At 36.3% G+C, this 22456-nt stretch overlaps 2 protein-coding genes across 2 annotated transcripts in view; one reads left to right on the forward strand and one right to left on the reverse strand.

Moving 5' to 3' along the window:
- The first annotated feature begins 992 nt into the window (after positions 1-992).
- The window catches only part of LOC126756219 (uncharacterized), a 107342-nt gene continuing 85878 nt past the window's right edge, over positions 993-22456 (forward strand). The window contains exons 1-2 of the mRNA XM_050469115.1: positions 993-1081; positions 4961-5023. Of these exons, the coding sequence (XP_050325072.1) occupies positions 5006-5023 (18 nt within the window). The 5' untranslated portion in view covers positions 993-1081; positions 4961-5005. The remainder of the gene's footprint in view (positions 1082-4960; positions 5024-22456) is intronic.
- On the reverse strand, positions 12600-13536 carry LOC126756220 (uncharacterized). Its single transcript, XM_050469116.1, has 2 exons — positions 13067-13536; positions 12600-12986 (listed from the first exon to the last, which is right to left on the reverse strand). The coding sequence occupies exons 1-2, from the start codon at positions 13445-13447 to the stop codon at positions 12633-12635; spliced, it is 735 nt and encodes a 244-aa protein (XP_050325073.1). The 5' UTR covers positions 13448-13536; the 3' UTR covers positions 12600-12632.

Here is a 22456-nt window from a genome sequence, read left to right on the forward strand (position 1 = left end):
CCATGCATGTCATACGTATTTGTCTCATATAAGTGCTGTATGTGTTGGTGCGCAGCAAAAACAAGCCGCCCACACAGTCGGTAAGCTAAGCTATTCACTCAATAAATGTGTAATAAATCAGCTGTGGCTCAAAGTTAAGAGTATTCAGCTGCATAACGAGGCAATAAACTTGAACTGGAATTTATTGACTGCTGCCGCACTCGTCTATTTACACGCACAGCGCATCATTTAATTGCGGAATGACAAGCGGAATAGTTTCAAACTCAACAATTTTTATCAACTCCGTTTGTTGTTGTTTTTGTTGCCGACTTATCACCGGCGAGTATTACGCAACACTTGCCTGTCATATAACAGCGGCCGCAGCTACTGCAAGGCAACGGTAGTAGCGGTAGCAGCGATAGCGCCTGTGAGTAGGCTACACTTTTCCGCTTAACGCAACGCAGGCGGCTAATGAGCGTGAAAGGCTAGCGGAAAAATGATAAAAAATAATTTCTATGTATGCGTAATTAATTTCCTCGTAAGTATTTAGTGATAAATAAACGTTTTATTGATAAAAATCATTATTATAAATTCACTTTATTATAATTTCGGCTTTGTTATCATAACTACTTGCATGTGTGTGTGTGTGTGTGCATACATACATATTTGTTGCTGCAAATGTGTATTATTTTATTCAATGCAGAATAATTCACATATTTTCACACTAAGGCACACACACATGCTGATTGGTAGGTGCGCTCGTATGTTGGACTTACGCATCGCCTGCTACCGTTGCGGCTAATCATAATTACATATATGTAGGTGATGGTCATAAACCGTCGCCGCGCTGCGAAAATTGGCATCGATATTGCTAATGTGACAGTGGAAATTGCAATTGAATGCCACCTGTTGCGGAAAATGAATAAATAGCGCAATTTTCCACTTGATCAGGTTAGTTTACTGCGGTCGCCGCGCCTGAGGCACACAAACACACTGCCCCTACACCCGGTTACAGTTGTGCTGTACGCGCGTTGTGTGTTTTCGAAATCAATTTTGAAGTTGTTTGCATTCATAATTCATAATTTTCAACATATTCCATCAAGTGGGTGTCCTTGTGGCCTGTGCATGTGCTTTGAAAAATTAGAAATCAAGTGTGGGCTCTACTTGTGCGTAATTAATGGCGAAATTTTTAACAGAAATCATTGGAAAATATTTAATTTTATATTTCTGCAATTTCAATTGATGTGTTTAAATAGAAAAGTTCAAATAATATTGGCAAATATAACATAATCGCACTCAAAAAGTTTAGGTTTTTAAAAATTTATTGATGCATCATAATAAATTAGTTTCAATTGCTAAGTAAATATTTAAAAATAAACCAAATTGAAATAAATTTTCAAATTATTTTTTTTTTTAATTATGTGTATATTGACAAAAACTTCAAATAAATAAAATTTAATAAATATCTAAACTATTTATTTGCATTATTGACACCCTTGACAAAAAAATCGATCACTTTTTAATCAAAAATTACAAAAATAAAATAAAAAATAAAAATTTATTTAAAAACCAAAATAAATTAACTTCATCTGCGCCGAAGATATAATACCCTTCACAGCGTAATTTCTTATAGCATAAACAAGTATAAAATACCTCTATCTTACCTACGATCGATCAGTTTGTATTACAGCCATATGCCAAAATGGTCTGATCTGAACAATTTATTGCCACATTGTAGCGTGACTTTAGCCAATAATCTACTTGTATAACTAGTTGTGTGAGTTTTCCATACAAATACTTGATTTTGATTGGTCAGTTAATATGACAACTATAAGCTATTGCGATCCAATGTGAAGCATTTGTTTTGGGATTGCAGCGTTGTCTTTAACAATAATCTGTGCCAAATTGGGTGAAGGTAGGTAGGTAGGTAGGAGTAGCCCTGTTATCTATCGGGCTCAATTAGCACTTGATTTGCCATGGTGAGGGTACTCTTTCAAAAAGAAACTTCATTTTGATCGTTTAATTCATGTCCAAGTTACATATATGCTAGAGTGGTCGGTTTTAACACCTAAGCAGCTCTTTGGGGAAGAAGCTTTAAGGTTGAGGTTTAGGTTAGATGGCTGATCAAAGATCGCACGTGGACTGCTACATGTAGTCCTTTGTGAAGCCATAGAAAGAAGACTTTCCGTGTACGAGCTTATAAATTAGCAAAGCTTGTAGCCAATACATATTTGCACAGGTGTTTAATTTCCATTCCCAGCAGTTCGGCGGGATGACTGAACGTATGCGCTTCAAGTCTTGACCTCCCAAACTCGGGACAGTCAGGAAGGAAGTGTTAGGTTGTGACTACCTAATCTTATTCCATACAGCTTCTGCAGATAGCGTCTGATAGGATTCCCAGCTTTACTGCAGGCTCTAATATGGCAATATCCTGTTAAAAGCTTAACAACTAGGAAGAGGCTATTGAGGGCAAAAAGATAACTAAATCTCTGGCGATTGATCAGACCAGATTTTTTGAGTCCGATAGCAAATTTCCATAAGCACTTTTTGGGATGCCCAACAGCTCCTTCAGCGAATTTTGTTTTATCTCTTCGATGGACTGAAAACGGGTTCCACGGAGCGCCAATTTCTGTTTGGGGAACAAGAAAAAATCACATTGGGACAAATCTGGTGAATACAGTGGTTGTCGAAGGTATTCATTGCGTTGAAGAGTGGCGAATAGAACAAACTATACCTGAAGTACAAGCAAACGAGCAGCACTTGCGCCGTAACCCAGCGCTAACATGTCTTCTGACGCATACGCAACTTTAGTGATTCTTCTTCGTTGGAGAAATGCGTCTTTCAACTTTAAAAAATCGTTTTAGTAACCGGTTTCTTTGTTAGCTTATATTTTCAGCAAAATTTAAGCGTTGAAAATAATTTCAGTCTGAAAAATTAAACTATTTCGCACCAAATGCCAAGCTCTCACATCGGTTTTTTAGTATTTCTTCCGTAAGCTCACGCCAACAGCATTCTTAAATAATACATTTTAATTGAATTTCCGTTAAAATAAAATTATTTTTTTATTCAAACACCGCCAGCAATTAACTCGTGTGGGCAAAAGCTACGCCAACGAATTGCTACGCTTCTCTCACGGCTAGAAATAATTAGATATTTATATACAAATTTATATGGTAAAGCGTGATTGTCAGCTAAAGCCTGCGCGCACGCACACACACTATGCCACATATTTCTATTTTTTTACTCACTTTTTGCGCCGAATTTTATTCAAAACTTTTGCGTGCGGTTTATTTCGCCTGCAGATTAATTCGCTGCGAAAATCCAACAAAATATATATTAAATTCGCACGCTGAACACGCCTGCTGCTGAGGCGTCGACAGCAGCAGCTATTTTTTAAACAAACACATATACTCATCATGCATACGTACATGCTTATGCTACATATATATATGTGTGTGTGTACATGCCCTTTAATGTGTGCCATTGTAACGGTATACGCATACATAAATCATAGACTACACATGGCATTTCAAACGGTTATTAACTTTTGCCAGTCGGTTGCTGTAACGAAGCAATAAGCGCCGACACTTTCACAAACATACACATATTGCGAGTCCCGCGCTCATAAATTGCTAACTTTCTAGTTTTTTAAATTATTAAACCTTTTTTTATTGTTTTTGTTTCATTCGCTTTTGGTGTCAAAGTTTAAAATCACAATTAAAATGTAAGCCAACCCCGATTTAGTACGTTGCATGCAACATTTATCATTGGCTGTAAAAGAACAATGGCAAACGTTTGATATAAGCTAAAAAAAAAAAAAAACGGTGAAAACATTAGCTAACAATTGTAGTTTATTCAAAATGTATGCTTTAAATGTATACATATATATTTATATTTTATTTATACCCCAAATAATGGGCATCCCACGCAGAGCATGTTGCTGCTATACAACAGATATCCTCACGAAATTTTGCAGACAATTTTTTCTAACACATCGCTACAATTTTTTGAACATATTATTCCAATTGGTTTGCTATATCATATAGCTACCATATAAACTGACCTATCAAAATTAAGTTTTTGTATTGAAAACTTTTTTATTTGACAAGATATCCTCACGAAATTTGGCAGATAAACTTTTCTAAGACATCGCTAAAATTTGTAAACATATCTTTTCAATCGGTTTACTATAGCATATAGCTACCATACAAACTGACTAATCAAAATCAAGTTTTTGTATGGAAAACTTTTTCAATTTACGAGATATCCTTACGATATTTGGCAGACAGTTTTTTCTAAGGCACCTTTATAATTTTCGAATATTTTGTTTCAATTGGATCGCTATAGCATATAGCTACCATACAAATTGGCCGATCAAAATGAAACTTTTGTATGGAAAACTTTTTTATTTGACAAAATATCCTCATGAAATTTGGCATAAACTTTTTTTTAAAACAACGCCACAATTTTCGAACATATTGCTCCAATCAGTTCACTATAACATATAACCATCATACAAACTGACCGATCAACATCAGGTTTTTGTATGGAAAACTTTTTCAGTTTACGAGCGAAATTTGGCAGACAATTTTTTCTAAGACACCACTACAATATTTAAATAAATCTTTCCAATCGGTTCACTATAGCATATAGCTACCATACAAACTGACTGAACAAAATCTAGAAAAATACTTGTTTATACCCTTTTATGTTACGACAAATGCATCTGTAGGGGTATTACAGCTTCAGTGCAGCCGAGGTCAACGATTTTTCTTCTCTGTATATATATTTATATGCATATTTACGTTATATAGTTGCTATATAAGCAGATTTCTATAATTCAGTTTTAAATATTTTTAATCCAAACTAAATTGTGTTAACAACAGTAGAGCAACCGCTTTGAAAAAAGATTTATATTATTATTATTATTTTTTTTTTTTTGTAATTTTCACATTTTATTTCCTCAACCATTTAATTGCAGTTACCGTTTGTTTGCATAATTAACCCACTCGCTGTAATTAACAACATGTTGGCGCACAGCTTCGTAAGTACAAATTGCTAATATCTCACATACATTTACACGCCAGTAAATATAATATTTAATACCTGAAAAAGTATATGTGCAATTTTTAGTATTCAAAACTGCAAAAAAAAACTGATTATATATTTACACGCTTAAATTACACGAATTTTTTTAACACATAACTCCATTTTTTTTGCTTTTTTCGCACTTAAAATTTAATTCAGTTATATATTTTTTGCCGCGTAATTGTAATGCGTATTTTATTTAAACAGCTTTACTGTTTATTTGTTTAAACTTTTTGCGCTTACCGTTAATTTGCAATTAAATACATGCCTGCCCACACATAAGTGGCTATCTGCTGTAGCGTTGCCAGCTTTTGTTTTTTTTTCTAGGTAATTATTTTCAACAATATAAAAATTAAGTAATATCATTTCAACGAAATATTATGAATTGTATGAATAGTTAATAATTATTTTGTATATAATTTTTTTTACCAAAAAAGTTTGCCATGCACTTAAAACTACTTTACATTAAGTACTTGATGTTTTTTTTATTTATACGAAACTCCCTTTAATTTATGTGCCGAAAGCAACTTTTTGTCGAATCTTAATATATGCTTTGCTCAAGTTTTTGTTACATAATTTTCTTACTAACATGTACTAGTATGATATACTTGTACATATATTGTAAAACTTTGCTCTTAATTTCAAAATTCTTAATTTATACTTCAAAATCTAGGTCGTCCTCCTTTAAGTAAGTCTTGGTCCCAATACCCTTGTACAAAAGTTTTTTTCCAATTCTCAAAACAGCTGTTAAAGTCAATTTCCGGAAAAGCCTTCAATGAGCGTAGCGGTTCAAGTTTAAGGCTTCAATTGTAGTTTATTAAAAACCTCAATTGAATCGAAACAGTTTGCCCCGAGCGGTCGTTTGAGTTTGCTGAATGGCAAAAAGTCAAGCTTAGCTAAATCAGGCGAATACGGAGATTGCGCCAGGACATTGGTTGGAAATTTTACGGAATACTCAATAAGTATCAATGCAGTATGCGACGGTGCATTACCGAGCACAAAAACCTCTTTTTATGAATAGCTTCGCGTAAACGACGCATAATACTCAAATAGTATCCCTTGTTGACAGTTTGGCTAGTCGAAAGAAATTCGGAGTACACCAAACCTTGATAGTCGAAGAAAACTGTCAACATAACTAGATTTTTGACATGTTTTGAAGTGTTCTTTCGGCTTCAGCTGACATTGGTCACAATATTCGGCCGATTGATCGTCTGTTTCCGAGTCGTAAACTTACATCCAAGACTTATCCCCAGTAATAATACGATTCATGAAATCCTGGAACGTTAACGCGACGCTGTTTTTCGAAAAAATTTAGTGATTTTTTAAACAATTCCAATTTCTTCATGTTGACGTGTTGATCAAAAGAAATTTGATTCCGTACAAAAAATTTAATAGAATTCTTTGTGGAATAACTTCACAAATCGTAAAAATCACTGAACAAAATTTATGTATTTGAGTGAGACAAACGTATACTAAACACTAATAATTGGCATTTGGCAGAAATATTACTGACAGTCGTAGCAGCTAAGAGCTCATAAGAGAAATTGTCACAATGGATTAAATTCGCTGCGGTGTATTATAAAGTTAAGCTAAGGACAGAGATTATCACATTGGGCAATGTAATCTAGATATACTCATAAACCAATTTCAGTAAATTGGGATCAAAGTTACCATACTCAAAGCCAAAATGGTTGCAAAGTTTTACTACAATAACTTCACTAATACTTACGAAAAAATTTCGTGGAACTAGTTTAAGGAACACACCTGGTGTGTGAAGTGGGCGTGGTTGTAATCCAATTTGGCTGATTTTCACGCTGTTATTTAAAAATGTCAGGGGACTATCACGTACCAAATGTGAGGCAAATCGGTCTAGTGGGTCTTGAGATATGTGAGCGATACACGCTTGTCGTCCAATTTTGACCCCGGTTCCATTAAGGGTCTCTCATAACATTTTGGGGGTAAAATTTAATGTCTCATGTCGATGGCGTATTTAGTTATTGATCTTTCGCGCTTTTCGTAGTTTTCAACAGAACCGTTATATCGGTAATGAGTGAGTTTAGTATCCGATTTTTTCCATTTTCACACTGACGGTAAAAATTAGTAAAAATTATTCTCAGTGAGTTTGGCAATTGTAGCTGTGGTAGTCTAAAAGATATGTTCGTTAAACTTATCAGAAGAGCGGGACCACGCCCACTTTAAAAAAATGTCAGCCCACAAGCACCCTTTGATACTGCAGTCCTCTTTGCCAAATATGCTATATCTTATCTTATTGCATAGCAACATGTTATAAGAGTATACAATTTCTTGCTATAAAACATTGTACGTGCAATAACCTACGGTAAAAAAATAGACAATGACGGCATTAAAAAAGGTGAATTTTACCAGAGTTTTAATAGCATTTAGACTATCAAAATTCGATCTTTACTCAGATCAAAAATCTGGTAGGTGGAACATACATAAAATTGGATAGTGACCGGACCAATTGTCGCCGAGTATACACTACAACCAATTCGAAAAATGTACTTTTGAGTCAAACTCATTTGATATACTAATAGTTCAGATTAGTTTCGATGTTATTTTTAAGGGTACAGGTATAATCTATAGGATTATGAAGAGAACAATAGATTTTGTTTGAAGGACATACTGTAAGTGCTCCTAAATTGGGTAGTCCGATTTCGAAACAGTGCCAAGCCCACGCACTGAGCATATTACATTTTATTTCCGTTCCAAACGGCTCATTGTGATATGGAATTCCTTTTAAAATATCGCGATGCCCCACTCGTTGACCAATTTTTATACATAGGAATTTTCTATAAAATTCCGATAGTAAAACGCAATCAGAAACATAAGCGCAGCTAGCACGGGTGGGGCGGGTTTATTGCCTATTTCGATAAGAATGTAGTATTACTATAAAGGTAAGTAATAAGCATTATTTTCACCGAATCTTGTTTTAATTTATAAATTTTTAATAATATTTTCGAGATGAGATGGCAACACTTCTAAGTTGATGTTGATGTAGTATAAGGTATGAGATGTGATCTTATGCTGCTAGCAGTTCCCATATTTTTTGAGAGCTCTTAAGGAGCATTCAGAAGATCTTCCTAACAGTATATCAAAGGAATCGGCAATCGCTCTCTTCATTTGTAACATCTGATCAAATTTGACACGGACTGACATAAAGGTTTTGGGATTGCCTTCAGTGCTTTTAGTGAATTTTTGCTGTTACGAGTCTGGTATTGACACGCTTCAAATGAACTAAAAAGTGTTGAGTCGTTCCATGAAATTTATTAAGATCGTCTGCTATCTCTCAAATGCTAACAAAATTTTCATGCACTCTTTCCTTAACTTTTTGATTTTATCATCTTTAAGGGAGGTACGACTTCTCGCCACTTTCTGAATGTTTTCTTCTTCTTCTTTCCTGGCGTAAACACCGCTACGCGGCTATAGCCGAGTTAACAATAGCGGGCCATTAGTTTGCTCTTTTCGATTTCGTTTCTTTCTGAACGCCTTACGTCACTCAAATACTGACGTAATTATAAAATGGACATATCAAAAAACTTTTGCACCGTTTTCAACGATGCTCTCGCCGTGATTCCATTGAAAATTACCAGATAAACCTTTCGCGTTGCAAACAAACAGCTGCCAAACTCACACTAATTTGCATATGGAGAAAAAACTTCACACGAAAATAAGAAACGTTGTATAATGGACCAGTCTGGGTCAATTCTAATTAAATGGTATTTTTTCTGACGCTGAAATGTTCTTTTGTTTTCCGCATTCACTTCTACACTCGCTCAAATTTTAAGCGACATTTCATAGCAAAGACAATGAGCGTTTCATGCATCACAAATACGCAGAAACGCACAGTCGAGATCAGGCCTAGCAAAGTCCTTGAGAGTTCGCTTCAACGAGGCAAAAGCGTTTCACTTCAATTGGAATCTGGCTTTCAGTCAATCACTAACGTATTGCGTATAACAAGCGTTTCAGATGAAAACGTTGTGATAAAAGCCATCAATTCTCAGAAGAAAAAAAACAAAAACTCGAAACTCGTTTACTCTCAGCGCGCATGCGCCTGAGCGCCGCTGGCAGATTGACAAATTTTAATATGTCGAAGCTTTACGAAGACCATGAATTTGATGGTGATGATGATGACAATGACGATGGCGCCATCAATTTTCCATTATATGCGCACAGAGAAAGTCAACAAAAAGTAAAAAAAAAAACAGAAACAACAAGCACACGAAAAGACACAAGACGAGGAAGCTTAGCAAATGCATGCATAAGAAAGCAACGCTGCACACGAATGCAAATATGAAGTTTAAATTTCCTAAGCAAAAAACAACTGTGAATAGAAAATGGAATATGCAACTTGAAAAAGTCGCGCAAGCGTTGCATAAAAGCGCCGAATGGCAGAGTGTGACTTGTCGCTCATTGTCGGTGTGGCGGTGCAACAAGAAAAAGTGTTTAATGTAGTTGTGAACAAGACACACTTTACACGCACGACTCAGAAAGCAACAACAAGCCGGCGGTGCCACTAGAATTCCTGGTGGAGAATGGCAGAAGGATCGCTGTGATTGTCATGCAATGGCCGCTGGCGGTTGAAGGCATATGTCAGGCGGCGGCTGTAACAGACACCGTTGCAAAATTATGTGCGGCAAAAAAAATGCGCACAAAGATTTGTTTGCTCAAAAACACACCTCCGCCTGACAAGTGTTGCACGCACCTGTCACACAAACACAAAGAAGGGCAAAGAGAGAAAGGAAGAAAAGTGTGGAAAAAATGCCTTTGGTGGCGAAGTTGTTTAGATTGTTGACGGATATGAGTATATGTGTGTGTCTTTGTGTGACTGAGTATTAGTGTAGTTGTTGTTTTTGTTTCTTTTTCAACTTCTACAAAGAAAATATACGCACAGCTCGCAGCTATGAAACTGAAAAATGTAAATTTGCATATGTATGTCAGTGTGTTCAAGTGCGCGCATTCAAGCTTGTGTGGATGTGTGTGTTTGTTCAACAACGCAGGTGTCACTCAAACGCATTTGCGTGCATTCCAAGAAATTAAAGTGAACATAAGGTGAGTTGTTTCACAGCAATGCTCTGTAATTTTTTATATGCCTTAGTTGTTTTTGTTGTTATTATACGTACTATATGCCTTTCACATATATGAAATATGTTAGATATTGCAATGCTGTAAATTTTTTATCTCCGTTGAAGAATTGTTAGTGAAAACTATTTAATAGTAGCAGCGTCCGATCTAAAATTCACTGAGAATTTACTCTTTTGTATGTCAGTAGCTGCGACGCCGACTTTTGAAGTAACTTTCTTACATCAAAATAATAAATAAATCCAAGTTATTTTTTGCTTGACTTTAAAGAGTGAAGGAAATCGTTTACTTCCCTGTTCTTATATTATCTGTTATTACATTGAATATTTTTAAAGCCTGCAAGTATTTTGAAGATAAGATATACTCTGCTCAGCCGCTCGTTTTTAGTCTTCATTTATCTCGTCCTATGGTTTGTACAGCTTATTGGTTCACCACAAAAGATTGCTCATTCAAATTAGATTACTCTTTTGCATAATTTTCCTAACTTATTATATTTTCCTTAGCTGTGAGGGCGAGAGACTGCTCTAGCGTCTATATGAAAACAATGACAACGAAAGCATCGAAAAGAGGCAGAAAAACAAGAAAGAACATTTAGTTCGGTTAGATCCTTCACAAATTGAAAAAGATTCCTTACAAGAACTTGATTTTGAACAGTTAGTTTGTAAAGCAGCTACATATGTGCTATCGGGTTCGATCTGATTTCTTTGAAGATTGCACTAATGTCTTAAGCAACATCTCATGTCAAATTTCGTGAACATATCTAGTCAAATGAAAAAGCCGCTGACCATTTACGTATATATTATTTTATAGTGTCACCAACGTTTCTTTATAGCTGTCACAAATTTCGTAAGAAACATAATATACCCCGTAAAAATCAATGTATAATATATTTAGTGACATAAGACAGCGCTTTCCAATTCACAGTATACGAAAATCCCAACTAGAGACCTTAAATAAGAAATCAATATTGCACTACAATATATTTTTTTCTAATACGCACTCACCTAAGGTCACATCAGCCTATTATGGAAGCCTAACAGCGTACTTGTCATAGTAGAAGTAAGGAGTGGTCACCGAAGCAAAGTAGAACCGACAATCTTTAGTATACCGGATGCAAATTATACACATCAGGCGCCTCAGTCTGAAGAAAGCAATATAGACTACCAAACATGGTCCTAATTTTTCTTTGGAGAGACTTTTTTGAACCTTTCCGGAGTGTATTCTGTTCGAATTAATATAATTTTATGAAGCCAGCACATTTTCCTTCCTTCAGTGCTCTTTTGACCACCTTCTTTGTAACTTGTTGATCTCCTGCATTATTTCCTTCTATACGCGAGAATTCAGCGAGTTTTTGACTTCGAATTGACATACACTAAAATGTATTTCAAATTACTTCTCGTGAAAACTAATCAATGCTATCTTCTACATATAATAACAGGGTTATCAATAGAGACGCTACAAAAGTAGACCAATAGGAACAGCAAACGAAGGTTTGTTATTTTATCATGGAAAGACATACAACCCAACAACGAGTCGAAGCTATTAATATTACTACCGAAATTCGGAGTCAGTGGCTTCAACTTTAAGAGCGCTACGTCCAATTTATTTTCGTCAAAATCATCCTGTCAGATCAACAATTGAGCGTCTAAAAAATTTTAATCCACAGGCACAGTAAAAAATGTTTCCGTGCCAATGAGACAAAGCAGTACCCGCAGTGTTGAGAATATTGCTACTGCTGGCTCATTAATTGAGGAAAACCCAAATCAGTTTCTAGCACGTCGTTCTCGAGCGTTGGGCATCTCTGTGACATCGTTATGGCGAATTTCGCGAAAAGATCTTGACCTACATACTTACAAGATCAAATTTACGCAAGACCTTAAGCCGCTTGACTACCAGAATCGTCGTATGTTCGCGAATTGGGCTGAGCAACAACTTGAAAATGATCGGGATTTTCATCGAAAAATCGTCTTCAGCGATGAGGCTCATTATGCGTTATTGGTCAAGCAGCAATCCATACGTACTCCATCAGTTACCATTGCATCCCAAAAAATTACGGTTTGGTGCGGTTTATGGGCCGGTAGCGTCATTGGGCCGTATTTCTTCCGTGATGATCAAGACCGGCACTTGGCCGCCTCGGTTGTGCGATTTGACGCCGTTAGATCTGAGGAGTTACATCAAATCAATGGTCGATACCAACAAGCCAGCGACGGTTGATGAACTTCGTACGAACGTGAAATTTGGTTCAGCGTCTGGACTTCTGCAAGCTTGCTCGTGGTGGCCACCAAAAGAAATCGAGTTCCATACATAATGGCATGGCAAATTTCATTGTAGCGCTCTTATTGAAAAACCCGTCATATACAAAATATACTTTTAATACGTAATTTCTTTCCTTTCTTTCAGCAACTAATTTGAGAAATGAAAACTTCATAAAATTTTAGTAAATTGATTTATATTTTTTCCACTATTTATATCCCGTTTGACTTGCGATAACTCCTCACATCATGTGAATCTACAGCAGGCAGAAATTGATCATCATAACTATGGTCACTTTTCCAATTTATGCTCGCTGCAGTTGTGCTGGAGTCTTCGCTGGGCGGCGTCGATGGAGTACCCGTTGTTGAGGGCACAGTTGTTTCGCCACGAAGACAGCTCGACAAATCCTCACTAGCCTGATGAGATTTTTCCACATAGACGCGACCTGTGGCATTTGTACAACGATGCTCTTCAGTTTCGATCAAACGGTATTGTTCGCTTACTTCTGCCAGCGTCTCACTGGCATCCGCGGAAATTTTGTACATACTTTCCGTGCCTTGCTTGCCCTACACATAGAAGAAGAAAAAATTACAACACTGTCTGCACACATTCATTCATTTTAAATGGATTCACTTGCACTACTTACGCTAATCGCAAAGCAATTGAAGTACAGCACTGAATCGGCTAGTAGCGCGCATTCCTTCAGTGCCGTGCACGTGGAGAGCGCCGACTCCTCAATAGCATCGCGCTCAGGCTGTGCGTTCTCATCTATCTGGTCGCGTTTATCCGATGCTGTAGCCAAGCATGCCGCATAGCTTTCCCGATACTCCTCGTTCAGCTCCTCGAACACCTTTAGATAGTATTCGAAACAAGCCAGACTTTGTTCCGGATTGTCGCGTTGCTCAGCGCGTGTATCCACCATTAACTCCAGCAGTTTGATTTCGGTGCTGCGCAGCAGTTTATCGCTTGGAACACACAAGGAGGTGCTCGCTAGGAGACAGACTGCCAGTATTTGCAATATTTGCATTGCACTCACTGTTTTTTTGCACTCAGAAAAGGTTGTTAGAAAGGCCGCAAACGCTTAAGGCAACGCACTATCGGACGTGGTTTACGTGAAACTATTGTCGTTGCACGAATACAGTTTAGTTTTATAAGTAATATCGCGTTTTTGCAGTGCAAAGTTTTTTCTTTTTACGATACCAATAAAAGCGATTAAGAAAAAATCGTTTTCCTGCATTAACTGCAGTTGGACAGTTTATCATATGGCACATTGTACTACGGAAATACTCATCAATATTGTTGCCTTTGTTGTCCTATTAGCACTATTTCGAATTCCATTGAAAAGCTCATAAATTTTATTGTAAATTTTTAAATGTTACAATTTAATTACTTTGCAAGAGATAATCGTCCACGAAGGCAGCGATAAGAAGTAGATAATGCCAATTGAGTAAAACTATACATACATAATTGCCGTTTCTAGTCCGTTAGTTTACTGTTATGTTCGTCTGTGCAATGGCTACATTGAGTTGACAAAGCAAGTTGACTTTATCTTTACCCAATACTATCTGACTATTTTTTCTAAAATCCGTGAAACCGGTAGTCAATGCTTGCATTATCTAAACCAGAAGCACTTTGCGATGAAAGAGATATGTAGTACCTTGTTGCATAAAGCAACGAAGTTTGTAATAACGCTTTTGTTCAAAAATCCTGCTTAATCTACAGTGGTCTCAAGAGCGGCGTATTTATATAAATTTTTTCTTCATAACATATTTTATCAAACCAATTTGTATAATCATTCCATGATCACATCACATGGCATTTCTTAAACGCAAAACACTTCATCACATCACAATTAAATGTCACTGAAAACATAACACCATATGCCATATCACAGCACATCACACTATCAAGTCAACACTTAACTTTTATTAGATCATTTTATAACACATCATAACATGTCAGTCCTTTACATTATAAATATCATACTAAGACTTCACTGCAAATAACATCACCAATTTCACCAATTCCAAATTATCAAATGACACTATTTCAGCATAACGTCACACCATATCATGACTTCCTTACATTAATATCATTTGGCTTTACCACAGCTCAAACAACTTACTTAAGGTATTCTGTCATAGACTACCATAACACTTTGTACCATGCCCGCACATGATACATATAACCTCACAATCATCACATCAAAAAAAAACCGTTGTCTCTTTTACAAAGCGAAGATCTCTTTCGGGCTTGAGGCCCCAAACACTCGGTGAAAGAGAATTGGAGGCGTCTGAAGAGATCAAATTCCTTGGCCTCACATTATGCTCAACAATACATTGGAATAGGCACGTGGTATTAACAGTGTCCAAAGCCACGAAGGGACTCATAATATGCAGACGCCTAACTGCTAAATCCTGTGGCTGCAAGCCAGGTATCATCCCATGGCTGTATACCACTATCATAAATCCTATTTCCTTTCAGTTTGCAATCGTGTGTTTCGGGGCATAAAGAGGTACTGTCAGCAGGCTGCAGGAATCCGCCAAGTTACTACTGGGAGTGTACAACCTTGCAATGTTTAAAGAAATTATCAATCTTCCTCGAAACAAATGTCGTCTCCTTGTCGCGGTCTATACAGAGCACTGCAGGTGCAGGAAGCACTTGTCCAACATGGGCATAGTCTCTTGCGCAAACTGCCGGCTTTACGACATTGAACAGAAAACTCCAGAACACCTGATTCTAGATTGCCCAGCAATTTGTAGAAGCAGGCTCAAGGCCCTAGTTTTCATCTAAGTGGACAGGGATCACATCACCTCACTCATGCCCAGCAAAGTTCCTGGAATTGTTAAGAATGCTGGACCTTTGTGACCATGTATGATATACATAGGAGAGGACACAATAGTTCATAGATCGCAGTGCAAAGCTTAAATTTTCTGTCACACATCACATCATAGCAACTATTCTGTTCAAAGTACAACTCTTTTCAAAATAAACACATTACATCAGCTCTCGATATCACGTGATACATATAACTTTCATCACATTATACTAACTCCTCAGTTCACAACGCATTTTTTTTTCAAATTCATAATCACATTACGTCATGACATCACATGAAAACAACATCACAGTCAGGTCAGAACTATTTTTCATCACGTCATCACAATATCACACGAAATCATGACATCACATGAAAACAACATCACAGTCAGGTCACAACTATTTTTCATCACGTCATCACAATATCACACGATATCATGACATCACATGAAAACAACATAACAGTCAGGTCACAACTATTTTTCATCACGTCATCACAATATCACACGAAATCATGACATCACAGTCAGGTCACAACTATTTTTTACATATTACATGATATAATCACATCACATATCAAGTCGCGTTATTATACCACATGGCTTTCCGTTGGATTATCAAAATGAGCAATATTATATTATCTTACCTCTATTGGAATATCACATCACCTATGTATATACAACACATGGTATCACTTCGCACTATTATATCATATGACTTTACACCGCATTTATTATTATTACCGATTTATCATGTTTGTCAACTCTTCTTAATATGATATCACATGGAATTAATATTTAACAGTACACATCATTTTTAATGTTACAATCAATAGTATCATCTGGACGCAACAAGAACAAGTGATTTGTAAATGTATACAGAAGTACAGTATATTTATATGAAATCAAATCGCATCAAATCAAGCTGAATTACATAATCAGTTGCATTAATTACAAGGCATCACATCACGTCAACGGTTGTTAACAGTATTTTATGACTTCTCAAGTCTTAATAAACAATAAAATAAATAAACCATTCTATATAATATGTGTAAGTTAAAATATATCTAAGCTTTTATTGAGATAAAGAGGGCGGTGTTCACATCGCATCATTGATAGTATGGTTATTTCATTACAACATATCTTAATTAACTTTCTTTCTATTATGTGCTAAAATAAATTAAAATTAAATTTATTTAATTTTGCCATAAAACCAGTAAATTGAATTTTAACCACCGTTAGTTAATCATAAATCAGAAATATTTATCATTAAAAAAGTTCCTTATTTAATTGAAACTGCTTTTCAACTTCACGCGCATGCAAATCGGCAAAATATACGCTTTCTAATTATTTTCCAACACATAAATCATACAAATCACTTGCGGTCATATTCTTTTGACACTTCAACCGATGTGCCACACATGCAAGTGGGATTTCATTTGAAATTAATTCAATTCCTGCAACGGAAATTTAAATGGGCAGGCTTGAGCGCCATACAACCCCAGAGTGAGTAGTGTTGCAACGCCGTCGGCGTTTAATACTCAAATCGCTGCGCATTATCGTCGCTGCAAGCGTTTTAGTTTATACTGTTTACTTTTCGGCGCGCAAAATGCGATTAAAGCGCCAAGGGCTTAAGCCGGGTACTCCAATAAACTTATATGTGCTGGTATGTGTGTGGTGTGTATGTACATGTATATACACATGCAGGTAAATATATTCTGTAGTTTCATGCAGTCACAACGAATCGGTTTGTATGTATTTGTGTAAAGATTTGCGATTCATTTCACGCTTGTTTAAACAGCAGCTGCCAGCTATCGGCTTTAAAGAGTCGAATTACACAATGGACCATATGCGCGCATTAGGGTGAGTCTGACGAAAGTACTTTTTCGAAATTTAAACTATTAAATGAGAAATGTTTTTTTCCCCTAATTTTTGTTATTTTATCTTTCATTTCCGATGGTTTTCAATCTAATAAGATTTTTTAGTTTTCAAAAAATATCTGTAAAATATGTATATTGAACATTTTTCGACTAAAATTCGTCAATGTGCATATTTATTTTTAAATATTTAAATTATGTTTTCAATTTCTAATATACTTAATAGTTTTATCCACTAAATATTATGCCATCTTTATGTAGACTTAAGGCTATATGCATAAGTTCTAGTTCTAAGCGTGTAAACACCCCCTCAACTGTTGCATAAACATTTGATTGTTTCACTTAATTGCTTTTTACACACACACACACATGCAAACAACAGGTGTAAAATTGCAGCAGTACAAGCGACTGCCTTTGGCTTTGTTGTTGCTTTAAAGGTCAACTTAATGCCTGCAAAGCAAAATCTTTTACTAGACAATTTAATTGATACTGTAGCAAGTCCAAAAAATATACACTTAAGCAATCCGCTTGTGAATCAACGTCCTAATTAATTTAATTTAATTTAATAGCAGAATTTAATACAATGTTTCTTATATTTTTCTATCAAAAAGATAAAATAGTAAAATTTTCTATCTGAAATCTGCTCACAGTTCGCAGTTGGTTTGGAATAATTAATCTAGATACAGAGTGATACCAGCTGCGCTTTTCATTGTTGGACATTCACTTAACGATTGAGTTAGTTAGACATTCTTTTGGAAACCCTCATTCCAAACATAATCACTTCATATTGGGGTGGGTCCAGAAATAGTTCTTGAGGGGGAAATAAACATTTACTTGAAACATGAAGATTATTATATTAAATATACAAGTCTTTATACAATTTAATGTCATAATTTGAAATCCACCTTCTAATATCAAGTCCTACTAAATTGAAAAAAAAAAAATTATAAATCGTCGACGTACGGGTTACGTACTTTATTGCAATGTTTAATACTGTAGGCAGTTCGTGTATTGAATAGAAAAATTTCACGAAACCAAAGAATGTGAAAAATATTTGAGAATATTTCTAGAACTTCTTCTGCAGTGACTTCAATTTCATGATACGTAGGCAGCAATGCCAGGTCGACCAATCTATCTTGAAGCATATTCGTCCTTAGCCACGTTTTCATGCGGCGAAGTGTCGAAAAAGAGCGTTCAGAGCTCACATTCGAAGTGTGCAGAATATACGAAGAAAACTATGAATTATGGGGTATGGACTTACAACGCAGTTCTGCAACGTTTTCATTACAGTAGTCCATAATTTGTCGTCTTTTGACTTTTGCTTCTGCCCCCAAAGGCACTGCCAGGGATCAAGTTCCCCTTTGAGCTTGAAACGTCGCACGAGGTTGCTATTATCCAAAAAGTCTTTGAATCTATCTATTAAGCAGACAAAAGATTTTCTATTTCGTTGGTTTTTAAAGCACATAGTTTTTCTAGCAGCAGCAAACTCAGTTGAAATTCATTCAATATACCTACACTGAGACCTTGTAGTATTAGTCGCATGTTCTCACGCAAAAATTTTCGCGTTTTGTTTTTCGACCGCAGATTCTTGATTTTTCTTCGTCAACTTTCAGTACTTCGTGTTTAAATAAATGAATCGAGAATGTTCCTCAGCTTTTTGTCTCGATTTCGGAACGTTACAAGCAGCGTATCTATCATAGTTGATGCCTTTGCCAGATCGATCGATTCTTTCTGAAGAATCACGCTGAGTGAATGAGTTAGAGATAGCATATCACATAGGCAAAAAATCCCAATTATAAATTGAAATTTGCACACGGCCCAATGTGCATATCACCGAAGTTATCGTGCTAGTCAACGACCAAGAGTCTCCAATTGATTGATTATGGATGTTGATCTAAAATATTATATTTACGATTTTCCGTTTCGGTAATCCTTGCTGTAAAATATTGAACTCATAAGCGAACATCTACTGTCGCTATGTTTTTGTCCGGCTAAGGGACCTAAAACCTCTGCCGTGCTGTGGGTCCCGCACACGGCCGCAGTTCGACTCCACACTGAACTTATTTTTAAATTCTACCTGCCTTTAGATTTAAACCGCAGCCACCACGAATTTCTCCAAAGAGCCAAAACGACAGAGCAGATTAGAGCGAACTCTGAGGGCTAACTGCTCCCCGTGGTACCAGATTTAAGTCTCCGGTAAGATCTTGTAGGTTTTTCTATTGAGCACTCATCAAAATCAATGACTGGTGATATTTGTCGCTTGGACTTCAAATATCTTTTCATTAAAAGAAATCTCATTCAAAGTCTATAAAATCAGTGCAGTTGAGTATTATAGCACTAAACATGACTACGCTGCAATTTCAAACAATCACCAAAGTTAGAAACAATCGAATCGGTTGATGCAGACATTAACGTATTGAATTTCAGCCGACGGGTATATAAATAAACAGAAAATATATAGAATCCATAAACAGAAAGAAGTAAAATTAAAAGCTGCTTTAATCCGAAAAATCGAAAAAATTTTACACTGCTGATTATTTTTGCCTTAAAAATTTAGTCATACACAAATATCCAGTACACAGCCCCCAAAAGCATGCTACAAAACGCATCAGTATGCAAGCTTTATCACACATTTGCATCAAAGCAAACAGCAAATAGCAAATAAAAACATTTTTTTTTGTAAAATTTGTGCGGAAGAGCTGCAAGTTACAAATACAATAACAAATACAATAACAAACGCAAACAAAAACAACAAATACACAAGTCCACGAGACAAAAAGTCGAACTTAAGCATACAAAAGTGAACAGCGAGAATTCGAAACCGCAAAACGATTGCACGGCATTGCACAATTGCGCGCAAAATGTGTGTGGCAAGTGAAATATGGGAAAATGTCAACAATTTGCCGCAGTCGGTTGCAATCAAAGTTGCAGCAAATATTTGCACTTTGAACTCAGCACAAATTTGAACTTGCACAAACACAAATTCGCAAATTCAAAGGCACACAAAGCCACTTACCAACATGCACACACGCACACACGCCCATACACACATACAAAACACTTAGTTTTATATACACACGAGCAAACTTGTTTATTTGCCGAGCAAATGGAATTTCGGCATTTCGCATGTAAGACACGCGACGCTCTTGGCCGCGACATTGTTTTTGTTATAATCGCTTCAACGTTCCTCTTTGATTTTATTGTAAATTTCTGTTTGCCATTTCGCTTTTCGATTTTAGCTCATTTTACGTTTGCACTGCTGCGCTATTTGGTATGCTTTTAATGGCAAAAGGCGGCAACTTTCGCTGTGGCATGTGGCATGCGGCAAAGCGTGTCGTGTCTTTGCCAGCCAACGCGCAGCACTGCGACTATTTTAGCGCGTCCGGGAAGGAGCAATGGACAAATTGAAAATTTGCAAATTGCTGCAACAGCAAGGCGGACAAGTATGCGCGCGCATGTGTGTGTGCAGTGTGAAGCCTGGCCGCTGTAAGGAGGCTAACAATAAGCGAAGTGCTAAGGCGCCTAAAAGAAAACTCAAATTACGGTGAAAAGTTTCTTTGCAAAAAGCCAAAAGTCACGCAATTAACCGAACTTATAATTTGCATACAATGCAATCAAAAGGCGGCGACGGAAGCGCGAATAAGTGGCATTTAAGCGAAAAGTTGCCAACACGCGAGTGCCAAGAGGGGCAGAACGAAGTAAAGTGAATTAATAGCGAGGTGTTGATGGCCCCGTTTTCGAATATTTTCTTTGTTTTTTCATTGTAATAGCAAAATATCACGAGTTACCGTAATTTTATTTAGGTTAAATGTTGTTTTCGCTTATTTGTAAATTAGTTTAAATAAAGCAAAAAGTATGTGAATTAGCAAATAGAGTATAACAGTTTCAATACTTATAAACTGAAAGTGATAGGTATAGGTAACACTAAACATTTCGGAATTTAAAAACGAATGGCTACTGACTGCATATCTAAATCAAATCAGCACAGATTTTATAAGGTCTCCACCTTTCCTTCCATGTATTACAAACTTCGTGGCAATCTTTATATGTAATACCCTGTTCCAAGTATAAAAATACTGACCGTGTCATAAAGCGTGATCCGTTTAGAAATTTTTAAGTTTATTTTTAAAGAAAAAACACAGAAACTTCAAATTTAATGTGGAATGTTGCGATAATGTTTCGAAAGACCATTCTTTTGTATTCCTTTTTTTAAGATCATCTCTTTCAAATGTTGTCCGCGGCTACATGTCATATGGTTCGTTCGTTGAGACCAGTTGCATTGAGTTGCCATTGACTCTTATGTTCTAACCGGCATAATTTTTGAAGAAATATGAAGCGATGATTCCACCGAACCACAAACCCCACCAAACCGTTGTTTTTTCTGGATGAAATGACAGCTTTTGTATCTTTTCAGATTGCTCTTCGTCCCAAATGTGGCAATTTGAGCCAGCAATGGGCCTCATCGCTGAATAAAATTTGACTCGAAAATCTCTGATTTTCTTGGAAATTTTTAAGAGACCATAGATCGAAGCTATTTCGCTTGAGAAAGTCGAGCGGTTTCGGTTCTTGCACAAGCTGTTTTTTGTACGCTTTCAAGATCTCGACGTAAAATGCGCCAAGTCTTTCTGTATATCAGACTGAGTTGCTGTGAACAACGCCGAATCGACTGTCTACGGCCTTTGTGTAGACTCTCAGCAACGGCTGCTATATTTTCTTCATTGTGTGCTGGACGTGGTCTATTCGGTCGAATATTACCCAATGCTGGGTCTCAAAATGGGTGATGGCGTTGCGAATGGAACGCTCGGTAGGCCGATAATGAAAGACCACTATTCTGTAAATTTAGTACTGGCAAAGATTTTCAGTTATTTAAAGAGCTCTAGCGCCTTTAAGTGATTATTCTAAAAATAACAATTAATATTTTGAGTATACATCTTTTCATCAGTTTTTATTAAAATTTCTAGAATTTGCAAAGCAATAAACATAAAAAGAAATTGAAGTAAAGGGCAATAAAAAGTAACCTTCTCGCCATCTGAAAACAAAAAGGATAATAAAATAGCCGTAGCACCGCTCGCCTCTAGGTGAAATCTTATGTCTCAAAATTGCTCGACTATTCTATGAATCAAATCTGGTTGAAATTAGATTTGATTCATAGAATTATCCTATGATGGTTTGAATATATCCCAAAAATATTGTTCAATGCGTGAAATACTCGCATATTGTTGAACTTCAGAGACAACCTGTTCTTTATAATAACGTGTTCATGTGCCAAAGATGGGAAAAATCGGGTTCATACATCACTTTTCACAGCATATTTCAATCAATATATAAGTATCTTAAAAA

This window comes from Bactrocera neohumeralis, chromosome 4 (genome assembly GCF_024586455.1).
Source record: "Bactrocera neohumeralis isolate Rockhampton chromosome 4, APGP_CSIRO_Bneo_wtdbg2-racon-allhic-juicebox.fasta_v2, whole genome shotgun sequence".
NCBI lineage: Eukaryota > Metazoa > Arthropoda > Insecta > Diptera > Tephritidae > Bactrocera > Bactrocera neohumeralis.

Bases quoted from the DNA above. Each gene is read 5' to 3' on its own strand.
- LOC126756220 (XM_050469116.1), bottom strand. From the start codon at position 13,447: ATGCAAATATTGCAAATACTGGCAGTCTGTCTCCTAGCGAGCACCTCC. The intron at 12,987-13,066 runs GTAAGTAGTGCA...TTCTATGTGTAG, and splicing joins TCAATTGCTTTGCGATTAGC to GGCAAGCAAGGCACGGAAAG.